The sequence below is a fragment of the Desmodus rotundus genome, chromosome 12 (genome assembly GCF_022682495.2).
Source record: "Desmodus rotundus isolate HL8 chromosome 12, HLdesRot8A.1, whole genome shotgun sequence".
Taxonomy (NCBI): domain Eukaryota; kingdom Metazoa; phylum Chordata; class Mammalia; order Chiroptera; family Phyllostomidae; genus Desmodus; species Desmodus rotundus.
The window spans coordinates 88,329,889-88,348,367 of NC_071398.1; the positions used below are offsets into that span (position 1 = coordinate 88,329,889).

Genomic DNA, 18,479 nt, shown 5'->3' on the forward strand with positions numbered 1-18,479 from the left:
TCACTTCAGTTATCTTTCTTTGCTCAAAGCTTATTAATTTCATTGTCTGCATGAGCCCTGTACTAAAGTATTCACTGAACCGAAGACTCCACGATTTTTAAATGTGACATTATTTTCATCCTACCAAGATAGAAAAAGAAGCTACCAAATTAGTTACCAACTGTAGAAAACATTTTGCTTACAAAAATGTAAATCTATGAAAAGAACCTACATTTTAGAATAGAATTCATAGGGTGATTATTTTTCTAAAAAGAATGGAAACATTTACTTTTAAGCATCTAATGGATTTGAACATTCAAATCAGGGGCTGAGACATCTAACTTTGAATATTATGAGTGAGGAAACATTGACGTTGGTTCCATTCTACAACCTTAAACAATGACCATAGAGTTTTTTCCCAAATTTCCCAATTTTTCCCCAAAGTTTTTCCCTGAATTTCCCAAATCACAGCCTTCAGTGTTATTCCTCCATCCAGTACTACAATATCAGAAACAATCCTATATCTTTGACTGTAATTCTAAGATTAGGGTCAGAGTTTAGTCATCATCCTTAAGAATTAGCTCAAGTATAGACAAACTGAAAAGCTACCTGATGCCTATAAATAATCTCTAAGCTGTGATATCATCTCTAGACAAGAACAAACACATAAGTAACTAGTTTACTAACTAACCAACCAACTTACCAAATAGAGGCAGAATCATCATCAATTGTTTGCAATGAACTACTGTCAAAAAAGTAGAAGGTTTCTCACAATTGTACATAGACAGTTCACTTAGCCAATTTAGACAGCGTATTCAAACATTAAACACATATGCCACGCTTTGGAGGCGGAGTAAGAGCACCCGAATTTTCCAGTTTGATTGACATAATAAAAATTTCTAGATCTGTAATCAGTGAGACTTAGCATGTAACTTTGCATGTGCCCTTTTAGCGTTAAGAAAAGTTATATAACCTATGTGTAAATGCTCATCAATTTGGTAACCCAGTAACAATGTGAGGATACTATTTTTAACTTTATTCTTTACCTACAGGATGACACCCCCCCCATTAAGCTATCAATACTGTAGTGTGAATAAAATGATGTCTTACCTGGGACAATACTAGAAAAGGAAACGCTGGATACTCTCTGGAAGAGATAACCATCCCTATCGTAGCCTGCTACTTTGAGGAAGAAAGCTTCATTTGGTGGTATGAAGTCAGAAATATTCCATAAGCCGTAAGGTTTTCGATCTGGGTCATGTTTAACAGGAATAGTCTTAAGAGAACTGCCTGAGATGCTCAAAAGTTCAAGACGATCTAGTCTAGCTGGGACGGAAATTCCAGAAGTATTCAGAAGCACATAGGTAGGTATTCCTACAAGAGAAAGACTCGGTTATCATTTACACATACTGAGGTTTGATATCAAGTAAGTTTTTGCACTATAATAACAGGTAAGTAGTATCAGAAGTATACGTACTACAGAATGCCCTACAAATTGTGCCCGGTTACAGAATCTTTTCTACATAAAAGATAGTTTATTCATGATGACAGAAACTTAGAAAATCTTGTGATTATTTTTGTAGTCTTTTAACTATGTTTATCCAGAAATATTAGACTTGTGAATACTGTGTTATATGATGTTTGATTACATGAGTATTTTTAAAGTTCATTATTTCTATCCTTCCAGTAACCACAGCAATAAAAATAAATGAACAACCTGAAAAAGAAATTTAAAGAGTCACAATAGGACTGAGCTCTTTTTATAGCTCTGAAACTACAAATAATCATGCATAAAGAAGAGGAAGGACGAACTTTAAAAACCAGCAATAATTTCACCTGTGAACATATAATGATATATAGTATCTTTAATTCTTTAGCCGTATATACATGCATACACAATACACCTTTTCACTGTGATAAGACTTTATAGATGCTACTCAGGGCAAGTCTCGATATCCAGGTCAGTAGTTCTCCAAGTCTACTAAGTGCAGAAGTGACCAGGGGTACTCCTTGAAGTGCCGGTTCCCAGGCCCCACCTCCTGTGGGTCTGATGCAGATGACCTGGGGCAGGCCCCAGGACCCTGCATTTCTGACCATCTCCCTGAGTGATTCCAGTCTCGCTGGTGTTGGGACTACACACTGAAAAGCAGTGACTAGGCTGAGAGTGCAATCGCGTTTAAAGACGCTCTGTGTCCCAATGTTACTGACTAGAACACAATCATAAAATCACAGACATTCTGAGAAATATTTTCACTTGGACATCTAGTATGCCAACTTAAGTAATATGTACATACAAACCTTGCACTGGTCTGCTGCCTGTTTTTTTGAAGTCCAGGGTGGGCTTTCGGGAAAAGCCAGCTCGGAAATCAATGGTACTGAGGCCGGTGATTCGAACAGAGTGCCTTCCACTGCTGGAAGTCTGAAAATGTTTAAGGACAAACCCCATGAGGAGCTGATGCAGGATGCTGGTCACACAGAACACCAGCATGCGAGACCACGGAGGCTTTGTTAAGATCGATGTCCAATAAGTGAGGCTTTGATCCGAGTATTCTGAACTTAACTATGATTCTATATCTTACATGTATGTTTTATAATACGTATTCCAGGGGACTGCTCTAAAATACAATTCAGGCCCTGACTGGTGTGGTTCAGTTGGTGGGGCATCCTCCCACAAAGTGAAAGGTTGCCGGTTCGATTCCCAGCCAGGGAACATGCTTGGATTGTGGGTTCAGTCCCCAGTTGGGGAGTGTACAAGAGACAACCGATAGATGTTTCTCTCGCACATCACTGCTTCTCTCCCTCTCTTCCTCCCTCCCTTCTTGCCTCTCTAAAAATAAATGAATAAAAGCCTTTTTTAAAAAATACAACTCAGTAACGTGTCACATAGCCAGTGGTAAATGATACAGGTGTTAGTCACTAGCAAGTGAGCCCAAAGTCAATCTGTCAAAGCTCTATGGGGACATGGATCTTGGTTTTGTTCACTGAGGGTCACAGGGTAAATGATCAGCAGATGTTGAGGAAATGAATTAGTGAGGAAATGTTCTCCCCTAACCACCATTCAGGTTCCGTGAAGAAAGTTATTTCCTCTCCCCGTGCCTCTGAGAAGATACAGCCGGGACAAGCATGGGAGGTGACCAAGAGGCAAACCTCGGCGACCAGTGCGCTCTGCTCAGCAGAGTCCCAGCCAAGGCACTCGGTGCTTCGGACACAGGTATGCGGGAGACCTGGTCCTCACTCTCTAAGAGCTCGTGGCCAGTGAGGGAGACGGATGGATGAACAGGAACCTTTAATATGATGTAGTGGGCGGAAAAGGGGCCACATACTACACCTGACAAGCTCAGGGGAAGGGCGGCCTTCCAAACTCAGAGACCCAAAGTAACCACGTAGCATGGACTAAAATTAACACTTTCTAATTAAATGCAGGTCATGGCCGGTAGTCAGGTCCTAGGGCGGTATTTTTCCCTAGCAAAGGGCAATCTTCACCGTAAATGAGCCTGCTTTTTTGTTTTGTTTCGTTTGAATATAAAATAACATACCTGCTGACATATCTTCGGAATATCAAAGTAATTTCCTCCTCCCTCCCATCCCCCCTCCAAAAGCACAACCACCAGAGCAGAGAGCACAAACCCCCTCATTGTTATCGTCCTGTTCATTGTTCACGGCTAATTATCCTTTACCCACACATGTAAAAGAAGTGTGTGTCTATCCGATTTACCTTTTATCCAATCCCAGAGATTCCGACCCCACCCAGCTTTGCTTTCTCCTGCCTCCCTCATCTACCCCTGTGGACTTCAGGTAGCCCCGGTGCGGCTCCCCTTTGACTGTAAGGTGTAAATAGGGTGCATAACTGCCGTTCGCTGGAGCGTTTTCTCAGTCCATTGAGGTTTTGCTTCCCGGCAACTGCCATTAGCTTGGCTCAAATAAACCCCTAAAAATTCTTACGGGTTTGGACATTTCTTATGTTGACAATGTTGTGATAGAAACACATAACATGTACACGGAAATACAAACAAGGAGCAGAGACTAGCCTATCACTCAGCGTAAACCTCTAACGCAGATGGTGGCTGGTCTAAATGGTGCATGACACCTAAGGACCAAAGCGACTCACGTGCACAAATAATAAATAGTGTTAGGGCCACGGGATAAAATAGTAACCCCACCGCTTATTGCTCACGTTCTCTATGCCCAGATGCATGAAATACATTGACTCATTCAATCCTCATTGCAATTGTCTCAGACAGATATCGTCATCGTCACCACTGCACAGATAAGGAGGTCACCAAGACTTTGTCTCAAATGAAAATAAGTACAGGACGGCACCATTTAAGCAGCAGCAGGAGCCGGGAGTGAGAGAAGGGCACTCACATGATAACAGCAGGGCGCCAAATACATATCTGAGCTTCAGCACCTAGGGAGGTAGCGGAGCAAGGACAGAGTGCAAGCGGCACAGCGGCCCCTAAACCACCCAGGCTCCTGGTTATCTGGCAGTGCGGAGAGCAAGCGGGGAGAGATGTGCCTGCATTGCTGCCAAGTTGACTCCTCTTTGAGCAAGATCTGCAAGCACTCAAAGGGAAGGCAAATGATGCGAAGAAAAAGAAAATACACTCATCTTCACTGAAACCGTGTTGTATTCTTAACCTAAATGATGCTGCTCGTTCCTACGGCTCAAGTTCACAAGGGTTACAAAAGGTTGTGTGTGTAAATGGAGGGGTCTCAATAGTGCCACTTACTCCATTATTTCTAAAGGAAAAAGGTGTTATGGCTTTTAGAGAATAGACACAAAAAAGGAAACTAAGGACCGTGATCCTATTTAAAATTGGGGATTTCCTTTAGGGTTATAAAAATCTCTCTAATTTCAGCTGCTTTAGATAATGTGCAGCTTTATTGAAGGCGCTGCTACTGCCTACTGATTTCATGGGAGGACAAACGAATGGTCTGTATTGTGATGAGTTGCTTTCGATTTATATACTGACATCATGTACCGTCGTTAGTCGCCCTGAGGCTCAGAAAGTCTCCTGTGATAAAGCAGCCTTTGAGGCCACGAGGACAAATGTGGCACAATTTGTCAGATGACTGCTATGAAGTGTTAATCATCTGCCAAGTGTTCTGTGGCAGGGCAACTGACCGAGAGTCTGTGTGGAAAAAGGGGTGCTTATCATCTCAGTGAGAAAATCAAAAATTACCAACGTGCTTGAAAACAAAAGTATCCTCTGTTGCTAAATGATACATTAAAATAAAACTGAGTTGATGACAGGGAGCCCCTTATAATCTCTACCAAATTATCATAAGACAAAGTAATTTTGATCTTTGAAGTAACATACTAACAAGGTATGTGGAAATAAGAACATCGGTTACCTATTCTCTGAGCAATGCTAAGAACATGAAAGATAGTAAGTCCAAAATTGTTGTTACATGCATGTAAACAGTAGGAATGCCTGCATAGAATTTCAGGGTTGATAAATGAAAGATGTTTCCAAGTGAGTCATTTTTTATGCGCAATTATCTCTAACTCTGGACTAATGAGGATAATGGGAGCAAAGGACATCACAAATAAACTAAAATTATGTTTTAAAAATATAATAAAAAGAAAAAATGAACTCATTTAGTTAAAAATGACCTCTGATATTCATGCATGCAATTAACATTTTTAATCATTCTCTTAAAATATTGCAATAGCATTAGGACAATGTTTTAGGAATATAAAAATCATATTAAATTTCTTGGTGAAAACTTTACAATTTTAGGGGTTTTTGGAAGTAAGCTACTATTTCATTCTGTTTCTTAGCTGCTCTCCCTTTTTCAAATTTTAGTGTAATAGGAACATAAAGGTTTCAGGTATAATGGTGGTAAAACAAGCCAGTAAATGAAACAAGGAGAAAGAAGTTCTAACATATGCAAAGTGCACTCGGTACATCAAGCTAAATCTTTGATATAAATGATCTCCTCTAATCTTCAGAAAAAGCCCCTTGTGAGATGCTACTATCATTTTCCCCCTTTCCCAGCTCAGAGAGGTTAAGTTTAAGTCACTTGCTTAAATCACAGGAACGGCAGGCGGCAGAGCCCAGTGGGAACTCAGTGGGGCTCCAGACAGCAGCCTGGACAGCTACTCCCTGCGTTTCGCGTGGTTATCTCAACAGATTGGGTCGCGCTGGCTTCAGTTAAGGTTGAATATGCTGAAGGGCTCTACATAATAGAAAAGTAATATAAAACAGCTGAGACAATCCTGGGGCGAGAAGCGGAACTGAAACGGGGAAAGAGGAGGATGAGGGTCAAGGAGAGAGCAGAAGGGCCAAAGGTGCTTCAACACATGTCCCCAAACCTACAGGAGAATCTACTACCCTCACAAAATGATGGCTGTTAGTGGGTTTCCTGTGAACTTTTTGAAGGGGCAGAGCTGTGCCATGCATCAGAGTATGAAAGGGTATAATCAACACCCAAATGATTCGGTGGCAAGGACACAACAGCAAAATAAGCTTCCAGGAAGCTCCAGTAATGTTGGGAGAAAGCTTTGGACAGAGTGGGGCTGGAAGAGAATGAATGATACGAAGGTCTTGGAGGAACAGAGAGAATTCAGCTAATTCCGTAACTGGGTCCAGCAGAGAGGACATCCCTCTTCTTGTTGCTTCCCCTCTCTTCCCTTCCAAATGATTTTAGCCGTCTTAGTAGCATTTGTCCATATATGCACTAAAATTAGTAAGATCAAAACTGCTGATTTAATGTTTCTTTAGATCCTCACCCAAGGATATTTTTATTGATTTTAGAGAGAGAAAGGGAGAGAAAGCGAGTGAAAGAGAAACACCAATCGACTGCCTTCCATACACACCCCAACTGGGGATCAAACTTGTACCCTTTCGGTGTATGCAACGATGCTCCAGCCAACTGAGCCACCTGGCCAGGGCTGATTAACTTTTTTTATTTGGTCTTTGATCTGTGGGCTACTGTACAATTAGGATTTGGCTCCAAAAAGCATCTTTCTACCACAGAACTTCTTGAAGTATCACTCCTGAACAGAGCCAGCCTAACCTCATGGATTCTGTCATCTTTTTAAGAAGAGAGAAATCTAGGAGCAGCCTAGTGGCTCCAAGAGTAACAGGAAATTTTCTAGAAACTAGACACTAGACATGGTTTGTATGGGCTGGAAATTCTGGGAGTTGGATTTCAAATAAATATTTATTCATTCAATTTTCAAAAGTTCACAATGAGCTGCATTACTTCTCTGAGTTAGATGCCATGCTGGTCAAGCATGGAAGGGCCTGAGTCAGAATCACACCGGCTGCTGCAAAGTGAGCAAGAGAGAGGCACACATGAGGTTGTACTAGATACCTCCTGGCAGCCTAACAGTGTAAACAGGTCATCTTCATTCACAAAGCAGTAAGGGGAAAGGAGCAGACAGGACCAGCAGAGTCTCGATTTCTGAATTGGAGTGAATGAGGGATCAGGGCAGACTGAATGCCCATGGAGCAAGCACCATGGAGAGCTCCAGGGAAAATCAGTGGCTCCTCCGGATGCCTTCGTGGTCAGCTCCATGGCAGATGGATGTACTTCTAAGTTCACGGGCGACGGGCTATTCAATACCTCTCTAAGGTCCCTGAAGGGAGCCTTCAAGGAAGTCCCTGAAGGCAATGGCTATGGCATGGTCATCAGCTACAAAACAGTACTCAACAGGCACTGAACACATGTAGGTTTAATAAATATTAAAGTCATCCCAATGCCTAATGTTGCTTTTCCTGAGATTCTCCTAGGACCAACTAATGGCAGATTCATCGAGAATTCTTTGAATTTTTCTAGAAGCATTAGGCTAAGCATGATTATACATTACCTCATAAAATCCTACTGTACCCAAAAATTATCTTCTAGCACCATAAAAAAAAAAAAAACAACCCTGAGGCTCAAAGAAATGATTACTTGCCTAGGTTTATACAGCATGTTAAATTGCAATTATTCCAAGTTCAATGCTCTTTCTCTAGTACCTAAGACTATGCATCCCATTTTAGGACAGTGTGATCTCTGGGTTGATTTGGACCCTATGGCACAGAAGACAGTAATATCCCCAACTATTCATCTGCCATTCTACATTTCTAAACACACTTTCATTTAGAAGGAGTCTCAACACTCAGGTTGGTGAGTGTTGCCAAAGCACTGTTTGAAAAAAGGAAGCCCTAATTTTTGGCATTTTTCAATTATCACCATGGCTGATTTCAAGCTCCCAACAGTATCTACTGAACACAGAAACGAGAGGAGAAAGGGCGTGATCGGCCCTCCGTGAGCCAACTTCAGCATGTATTTGTTATTAAGCCACGATAATAGTTCTGGCCAATGTGATACGAAGGGAGTGAGAAGGTGTGTCTGTTACTCACAGAGATGTCTGTCTCACAGGAAAAGCAAGACAAATTCCTCCTCTTTTTGAAATCCAATGTACATTCTTCAGTCCCTCCCCCACTAAAATAACTAAAGAAGCTGCATGTTCTACATTATGATGGTGCCTCCATCACCTGGGATTCGTGAGTGACTGTGTGTAGTAGGATGTCATGGCAACCCCCCCTCCCCGGGCCCCAGACCATTAGTGAGGAATCAGATTTCTTGTATCGAGCCAGTGAGAGTTCTTCCTAGTGCCAAATGTGAAGTCTGCCCTTTTATAGATTCAATTGAAATGTGATTAATAAAGCTGGCTTTCATTTCTCCTAAAGAGTTTCAATGTTTCATGAAATAACAAATAAGCCCTAATTTTAAAAAAAATTAATGTGTATCTACATTAATAGAAAGTACAGATACAATTTACACATAATCAGGAAGAATAATTTAATTAATTTTATCATTTCTGTGTCTGAAACCATTTAAGTACTTTACCAACATTTAATTTAATTATGGCAATTTTAAGTAGGTATTATTTTTCCCCATTTGTCTCAGACTTAGAGACGTTAGGTAATTTCTTCAAGGTCAAAAAGATATTAAGTTGTGGATATTGAATTAAAATAGATGCCCAGCTCTTTTCAAAGTGTTCGTTCTTAAATGACACACCAGTCTTTACAAATTAAAGTACATGGTGGTTCCATCAAACATTTAATGAGAATTTACTCAGGCTAGGCATTGTGCCAGCCACAAAGATATAATAATGCCAGACAGATTGAAATACTGTCATTTTATTAGGCATTTTATGTTCAGAGAAATGTGACAAATATACCCAAAATACAGAATAAACTCTATTTAAACATATGTACACACACATACACATCTATGTACACACAAGTGTACAGATACACTTTTACTAGATAAGGAAACATTCCATTTGGTTGACACTCTGATAATGGAAGACCAAAACAACCGGGACATCTTCCAGGAAAAAAATAGAAAACATTCCATTGACCCCAAACATTGAATTCATGCCACACCTAATCCACTTAACCACCACACCTGGGCTAGTCTTTGGGCTTATTCAAAACAGTCACCAGGTGAGAATAAGAGGCCAGCATAATATTCCTCTTGTGTGGTCCTTTGTAGACTGGAGGTTTATTTAATTATGACTCCTGAACAAGCTCATTCCACTTGAGTATGGTTTCTCAAATATCCTTATCCTTAGAAAACGCATTAGCAGGCTCTGGCAACGAACACAGCTATCTGAAACCAAAATATTTCTACTAGTCCCCGAATCTCAATATAATCCTGTGGTTGCGTACACTCCCTTTTCTCCTTGGGAGATTATCTAAGGACAGTTTATCCAAATTTACTTAATGGAAAGATCCCCCAGGGGATGTGTTAAGTTACAGGATCACACTGATAATCCTAGACTAATAGAAACAGTTTGTACCACCTCCATCCAGGGGGTGCTGACAACCACTTAATGTCTTTGCAGGGAGTTTCCCTTAAAGAGCAGAAGACAAAATTTGGCCTGAGACTTCTGTGGTTATGTTCAAATATTCTCTATATAGATGGAACTCCCTGAAAGGAAAATTTATATTGCTTCTCAGAAATAAAACCTGGGATTTCTAGCTTCCCCACAAGTGAGAATTGAGGGACATAAAACAACCTTCTCTTTTATTTGTAATAAAACTTCACGTTCTTCTCAGTTCCCTCTTTCTAACATGCTCTTACCTGCATCAGAGGCAACTGAAAACATTTGAGTCATTTATACGATCTATACAGATAAGTCAACTCATTGTCCCTGCTTAGTAAAAGTGTCCTAATAAGTTACAGAAGAGTAATTACCAGGGTTTCAGAGGGAAAACCACAGAGGAGAAAAGAAGACCACTCTCACAGCATTTTAAACCACGGGAAAATCAAAGTGTTTTGTGCCAGTACATCAACGATAGGCTAACCAAACCAACTCTTTGGCCTGCTTCCTCTGACAGCATCAAAATAAATGTATTAATTTTTATTCAGGAATGTTTATTTAGTTCTTCCCCAGGCACTGTGACATATACTAGCGCACTAGTGACAAAAGCGGGTCTACAGTGAAACAGGAAGAGAAAATCTGGGCAGAAACAAATATGACCTAAGAGGGGAAATAATCTAAAAGGGACATGCAGGAAAACTGCAGTTGAAAGGCAGAGGGAAAGAGAGCATTTTGACAGAAAAAGTCAGACAAGGTTTGATGACAGTGTTGCCACTGGAGCTTTAGGGGATTCACTGTAAGTCAGACCGAAAGGAAGGGAATTCCAGGGAAAGGGACAGTTTAAGGCACAGGTGGCAAACACAAGACCCACGGTCCGAATCCAGCCCTCCACCTTGTTTTATCCGGCCCAGCACCTTGTTTCTACCGGGTGGAGGCACTAAGCTCCTTGCTCCTAGTGAAGGAGCACTTACATGTATACAGTCCTAAAATGACATTCAGCCCTCTGAAGGTCACCGTGAGGCTAATGTGGCCCCCGGTGAAAATGAGTTTGACACCCGTGGTTTAAGGGAAACCACAGGTCAAGAGAATATGGTAGGAGACAGGGTAAAAGTACAAATTTCTCTTTGCTAGAGTGTAAAGGCAGGTGCTCGAAGAGAACCAGAAAGGTTGGCTGGGGCTCAATGGACCGGTCCTTGCCTACCATGCTGAGATTGTGTAAGTCAGACTCTTCTCCGTACTGGGAGCAAAACTGTTCTGTGAAGCATTCAAGAAGCTGTTATTAATTCTACGGACAGAGCAGACATTTTCCAGATAGCTGGGTGCAGGGAAGACAGCACCAGGGATATGCTATTTAATCCCAGACACTTCTCTGCTTGAGAAAGCACATGTGTCAAACACTCGCATTCATTCGCCATCCAAAAGGGAGATCCAAAGTCAACAGCAATATTTATGTCAGTAGGTTCAGCTCACTTCCCTTCTCATTAAACTGATACATTATTTTGGTATTTCATACAGGAGCAAATATGTTTATTATGTTTAAGTTGCACTGTAACAAGTATCCTTTGTTTAGTTACCACTAATTGCACCCTAGAAATGGTGTAACAACAGAACCAGAGGCCTTTTTGGAGAGGACTAGGTATAAATTCAAGACAATATGCTAGATACTGTCTTCTTATTGTTTTTTTAATTACAGGACACTGAGCTTCGAGACCTGTCTAAACAGAGTTCCTATCACCTCATCACCTTATCTCACTCAGAAAGTAATCCTCCTCAGTGTTTCTCTGTTCTAATTATCAATTAAAATGTGCTTAGTTCCCATTAAGGAGCAGGGAACATGGCCAAGAGCAGACACTGAGTAAATGTGTATTGAATGGATGACAACAAGGAGGTGCGGCAGCCAAAGGTTACTGCAGACACGCCAGACCCTCTTCCGGGCAAGAACTGCGCTAGAGGACATACTGCTGGTAGCAAACGAAAGCACCCTTAACATCGGTTCACATACTCCACAGTAAGTTGCAAATATTCATATCTTAATGTTCTATTCAGAAAGCAACAAGGACCTGCTTTAGTAGACTTGCTAACTCGGGACCCTGCTGGCTTAGGTCGTGCTTAAAACGTTTCAGGAAAAAAATGAGACTCAGAACTTCTTACACTCCTTCCTACTGTGGAAGCAGAAGGTCAAGGCCACACTTGTCATGCTTTGGGCAAGTTGGTCAAAATGACTATCACATCAAATTTAGTCACATTTATTTAACATATAGCAGCAGAACACTTTATCGTTGCCAATCTATGGCACTCAATTGAATATTGAGCAACTACTATGTGCAAGGAGTGGGGTGAATAAAATAGGAATGTGGGGCCATTTCTGGTCCATTCAGTAAGAAACCCCAGATTTGATTATTTCACACTGCCTTCTCAGCTGTACCCTTATTTGATTTTATCCACCTCCTCCCCTAAAACAAATCAGTGTTACATTTCCTACTTTCCCTACAAAGGCTCAGGGTCCGGAGAATAAAGATATGATACACTAGGATTTGAATGGAGTTACAATGGAAATTTCTAGTATTCTTTAAAAAAATAAGAAAACAAAACAAAAACTGGAATGCAAAAATGGCACTTCCGGTTTCTATGGTATAATACCTCCTCACACTTTCACAGCAGCCCTTTTATTTGAAGCATGAGCCCATTAGGCCCATGTTTTATGCAGAGAAGCCAAGACAGCAAAAGAGTCAATGATGCAAGCGGCACCTGCATTTGAGTTGTCCCAGAAGGATTCCAGGACAAGGTGTTATTCGGGAGGGCAAAGGATGCTGACAGGAAGAGGGTAAGTGATACAGGGAAAGGAACGCAGACAGCCTAGGGTGAGCTTTCAGTCCTGTTCCCACCTGGACCAGCAGAGCTTCCCCCTGCGGGGATCAAAGTGGTCCCTGAGGGGTCTGATTCTCCAGTAGCACAGCCTTCTCTTGTTCTGGAAAAAAACCCCGCTCCGACACAGAAACACAGATATTAGGGTTGGAAGTAGGCCAGAGCATACAGAAGAGTCTGAGAAATACGGGCAAGTCATTCAGAACATCTACTACGTGTGGGTTGCACACACAATTTGTGGTAGAACCGGATCCCAGATGTATGGTACACCAAATTTTGGGTGTATGTTCTTCCCTCCATATTGTCAAAATAGAATGCTTTCTGAGAGTGAATATACGCTCGTATACTACTTAATGTAATTCCAGGAAACGGATACCAGTGTGTGTGAAACACTGAAAGGAGACCCACCAAATAGCAAGAGCAACAGTACTTGAGTGCATAGGAAGTACACTAAGTATTTATTTGCATCATCTTAATTTAATTCTCAGCACAATTTAATAAAATAAAGGACTATTGGTGACATCCTTATATCACAGAGGAGGAGTACCAGGCACAGAGAAGTCATGGTCCCAAAGCAATACAGCTTTTAAGTGGTGCTGAGTTTCAAACACAGGCCTTCCGCAGCATCCCCGTCTCTGACTGCTTCAGAGGTAGGAGCTGGATGATGCAATCAATCTACAGGCTGGATGACGGAAAAACTATCCGAGAATCTTGAGTGTATTTGTGGGGGCACTGATGCCTCTTATGGTCGTCAACATTTAACACGAACAAGTTCACGTGATCTACAAACGCACTATGTATAATGCTGCTGAGTACAAGCACTCTCCAAGATTGCGCAAGAAGACAGAACTATTGTCCACACTTTCGAGACCATGCCAACATCAAAACAAAACAATCAACAGACTTTCCCAAGTAACAGTACCTTCACTGTCCACATTCCAGCCTCTGGCTCCTTAACGTTCACCACCTTGGCAGAGTTATGGATATTTAATAGCTCATTCAGGCCAAATCCCTTTTTTATCAGCTTCCCTGAAAGAAAGACATAAAGGGAACAAGCATAATCTTTCTTTCAGCTATGTGTATTAGCTGTATATGCTCCCAGTTTAAATTACCTAATGGACATCTGTTTCTCTAGCTCAAACCACTATTTTAATTATATCTAAAAAGTACTTAATTTTAGGGTTTCTGGGCATTGGAACTAAAGTAAATGATTCCCACTTGCTACGCTGATTTCATCTTAAAATGAGAATAACAACTGGCAGACGATAATTATATTTCTAAAACCATCTGAGATAACAATTTTTATGACTACTGGAAAGTTAGGTGCAGTCACTGGAGACATGTTGATTTAACAGATGACAAGACAGTAAACAAGAATAAATGTCCTTTTGGAGATCGCTCAAGGCATTATAAACCGTGAGAGCCCAGGACAGACCTTTGCACAGAGTGTAAAACCCTAACCGGTTTTCCACAAAGCGCAGAAGAAGGCTTTATTGCCCGAGGAATGATCAAAGGAGGCAGCGCAATGCAGTTGCATAGTGCAATCTCCTGTTGACTTAAGATTTACCTGAGGCATCTTATAGTTGGAAATGGAGAGAGAAAAATGCAAATTTGGAATTAAGCCATAGTTTAGTTATTCATTTTGCTCTTGGCTCTCTTATGAACTATTTCTGCAGTTATATAAACAAATATGCGAATTCTACGCTTTTATCAAAAGCTGTATAAACATTAAAAATGGCTTTCTAAATATCAATGTCAATGACTTTCAAAAGTAGTTTAGAAGCATGATGCACCGTGTGGAGGCACCTTTAAGTACCCAGGTCGTGAAAAACACAAGTCTTTCCTGGGCAGCATGGATGTTATTAGTGTAGAATGCTGTGTCAACAGACAAATCAATTCATAAGGCCAAACTTGTACAAGTTTTGAAAAAAGAGGTTTTGCTCGTTTTATAAATCCCGATTTGATTGCTAGCGTGAATGCAGCCTCTGAGGACAACTTCATATGCTGCTTTCATTCAGGTTATCAGTTATTTTCTAAGATCAAATAAAATAAAGTAAGGAAGCCAGTTACTCCCTCCACATTTATGTTCACAAATAGATTTTTTAAAATTTGTCCTGTGTTAATGCCCTAATGGAAACAAAAGTGTTTTGCAAACATCAATAGGTAAAAAATGTTTCTAAATGCAAACATTAGGAGAAGTAAGGTTTCTGTCTTTACTAGATTACTTGTCAATGGAAGTCTTGTAACATTCAACCAGCAATGGAATCAAGCCAAACCCTGGGGTTTTAACATATAAAGCAAAGCAAATGAACACATTATTCTAATAAGAACATAAATATTTTTAACAACTTCATCCATACAGTGAAACCTTATCAAAAAGATAATCAGTAAAAACTTAGTTGTTTTAAAAGTTTTTTCATGTGATTCATTTAAAAATAACAAAATACTGAATTTCACAGAGTAAGTCACTGTGAAATATTTCTTCATAGATTAGGAAAATACCATCTCAGGTTCAACTTATATATTTTTTCTTTTGGCTACTTCAGTACAGTTAAGTTACTAACTCTGTCTAAATTATTAGGAGTTTTAGCTTTTTGAATCTCATGTTAATTCAATACTTATGATTAAAAACCATTGGTTTTATTCTTACATGTCTTCCCTGGTCATTTTTTAATTTATTCATAAAGGTAGCATTAACTTAACATACACAAGCATGCAAAAAGTCCTTTGCCTTTCGCAGCTTTTGTATTTCATTATAAGATGTGCGGTATATCTCACCTAAAGGATTGCGAATTTCTATCCCTGGAGAAGGGCCGCTCAGAGACACCGTGACCTCCTTCAGGCTGGGGTCGAAAGGAACTTTCCACGTGTGGACAGCCTGCTCCATGTGGTCTGTGGACAAGAGGTGAACTTTGGAGGCCTGCACGGCTTCCTCCACCCATTTTAACACCTATAAGGGAAAAAGAGAAGCGTGAGCGACACCAGCAACACTCACAGTTTCATACCACTGGGACTTCCAGGCGCGGCTGGCTTTGGTGAATGAGACGACACAGGCACTTCCTGTACTGGTGTGAGGCTTATTTCCACGTGAGTGAAGGCAACCTTTTCCTACACGCAGTTACTGTAACTAGTAGATTCAGAATGCAATTCTAGTTTAACCCATGGCCATATTTCAAGTTTTCTGTCCCAGAACAGTGAGATTAGAGTGGCCAAGCCCAGGTCAGCGACACATGCAGAGATATTACAGCCTATTTCATATTTCTCTAGAGATCTCTTTTCTCTCCACTTTTCCACTCTAGATCTCTTTCAAAATCCAATCTACAAAAATAGTTAGCAAATTATCAAGTATAATTTAAATATATTAGGTATATAGATTATTGTGAATAGTATATTATAATTATATATTGTATATTGTAAGGCATATTATAGAATATTATTCAAAAACAATGGCAAGCAAAGTACTCATCTCTATAATAAAATAAATACCAAATAGAAAAAAATAGCCATCGTATTCTTTAAAAATAGAAAAATATTTCAGGTTACAGACAATTTAAGCAGTGTACTCTTGAAAAGTAGTCTTTTGGAAAGTGTTAAGGTACTGAGGTCTAAACGGGAGTTAATGCCTCACGGTGGACAAGAAAACTTTTCAGTTCAGTTTTTTGCAGCAAATTCAACTCCCCGTAAAACCAAGAGCACAGCTGAACACACACGGCTTAGCCAGACTTCCTACAGTTAGTGCTGAACCGTGATCGCCTTTAAACTACCTCAGACCTGGGTCTGGCTCAGAAGTCCTCCAAGACAATATATTATCATCAGCAGCTTCACTTAGAATTGTGCATAAAACAATGAACGGAGCTGGACGTTAAGTTACAGGGAAGCTATTTAAAATGAACAAAAACATTTTTTAAAATTTCAATAGTGGCAGCCATAGATCAATCAACCAAACGGCCAACATTGTGCAGTAACTCCACTCTATAAAAATATCCTTTTTTTCTGTCCTCAAGGGTGAGGAAAGTGATGAAGACATTATTATATAACTAACAATGTCACAATGTTTTATTAGTTCTGTTCACTAATAAAACAAATGTTGATTGCTTCAAGGCACTCTTTCAGTACTAAATATTGATGAGCATAATTTTAGTCAATATTCGCTAACAACTCTTCTCTGAACTAATTGTATATATGGAACTTTTGTACATATACATTATTTTTTTTCTTTTTTTTGTTAAGATTTTTTACTTATTTATTTTTAGAGAGGGGAAGGGAAGGAAAAAGAGAGGGAGAAAACCATCAAAGTGTGGTTGCTTCTCATGCGCCCCCTACTGAGGACCTGGCCTGCAACCCAGGCATGTGCCCTGACTGAGAATCAAACCAGTGACCCTTAGCTTTGCAGGCCGCTGAGCCACACCAGCCAGGGCACGTTATTTATTTTTAATAAATCTTCCTGCTTTTCCTCCAGGATCAAGAACAACACCCCCTTTATCTATGTAGACCCAAAACCAAGTGGCATGCTTCACCCATGATAGAGGTGGAATATATGCAAATGTCCCTGAAGGTGGTCACAATGGCGATAACAAGTGATACCTTCACAAATAAAAGCATGGTGTGGGAACTCATGAAACAGGGATCCCTTGTTGAGATAACGTATGCAAAGTGTCGAGCACAGTACTTATCACATAGCAGATATTCAAATGTTTTCTTTTCCAAACAAATTCCCTCCTCATCCCCAATTGAATATCTCAACTCTAGGCAAAGTGCAAAAATTCATCCATGAAAGTCAGATAAGATTTCTGTAAATGAAGAGGAGAGGCAAAGGCATTCTAGGTAGAAGGAAGACTTGAGAAAATACACAGAGACAGAAGTACCCCAAAAGTGTTAGGAACATGACTGAATCCAGTTGGCTACAGTTAAGTGTTCAGAAAAGGGAAAACAGAAGATGAGGTCGGAGGCTAGTATCAGGGACAGACTAAGTATTGTCCCAAAGTCAGCCTATGACATTTGGATTTTATTCCAAAGACCCAGTGAAAAATTACAGAAGGGCTTTAAGCAGAGGACCAATACAATGAAAGTGGTATTTTTCAAAGAAAACTTGTAGATGTATTAGAGATGAATTGAACATATAAAACAAATCTATGCATGACAGTTAATTATCCTATAAATCAAACGATAAATGTCCTCATGTTAACCTTAGAAAGCACCTGGAGTTTTATAAATGAAATTAAGTATACTTATAGCAAGAACAGTTTGCACGACATCGATGTAACCTGGCAGCCAAGGAGAGTGGACTGGAATGTGCATGCATGAACAATGATGACTTCACTGTGCTAGTCAGTGGGGGCGGTAGATACCTGTGAGTGAGCATGTGTACTGTGTGGCTGTCACATTCAAAATGACTGAGCAAGTACAGCAATGATTCTGCATCAGATTTTGCATTAAGCCTGAACATTCCTCCGTGGAAACTATTCAGATGATTCAGAAGTCTGCAGCCATGGGCAACTGGTGACTGGTGGCTTCATCATGACAATGGACCCACTCATGCATCATGCCTTGTGCAGAGGTTTTTGGCAAAACAGCAAATCACCCAGGTGACTCAGCACCCCCTATAGCCCAGATTTGGCACCCTGCAACTTTTGGCTTTTCCTAAAGCTAAAATCACCTTTGAAAGAACAGAGATTTCAGACCATTGATGAGGTTCAGGGGAATATGACAGGGTGGCTGATGGCGACTGGGAGAACTGTGTGAGGTCCCAAGGTGCCTACTTTGAAGGGGACTGAGGCATCAATGTCCTATGTACGATGTTTCTTGT

At 40.4% G+C, this 18,479-nt stretch overlaps 1 protein-coding gene across 1 annotated transcript in view; it reads right to left on the reverse strand.

Annotated features, from left to right (window-relative positions):
- HMCN1 (hemicentin 1) overlaps positions 1 to 18,479 on the reverse strand; it is a 378,057-nt gene that overhangs the window by 225,610 nt on the left and 133,968 nt on the right. The window contains exons 5-8 of the mRNA XM_024552545.3: positions 15,452 to 15,623; positions 13,596 to 13,702; positions 2,278 to 2,398; positions 1,090 to 1,353 (exon numbers count right to left, since the gene is read on the reverse strand). Coding sequence (XP_024408313.2) covers positions 1,090 to 1,353; positions 2,278 to 2,398; positions 13,596 to 13,702; positions 15,452 to 15,623 — 664 coding nt within the window. The remainder of the gene's footprint in view (positions 1 to 1,089; positions 1,354 to 2,277; positions 2,399 to 13,595; positions 13,703 to 15,451; positions 15,624 to 18,479) is intronic.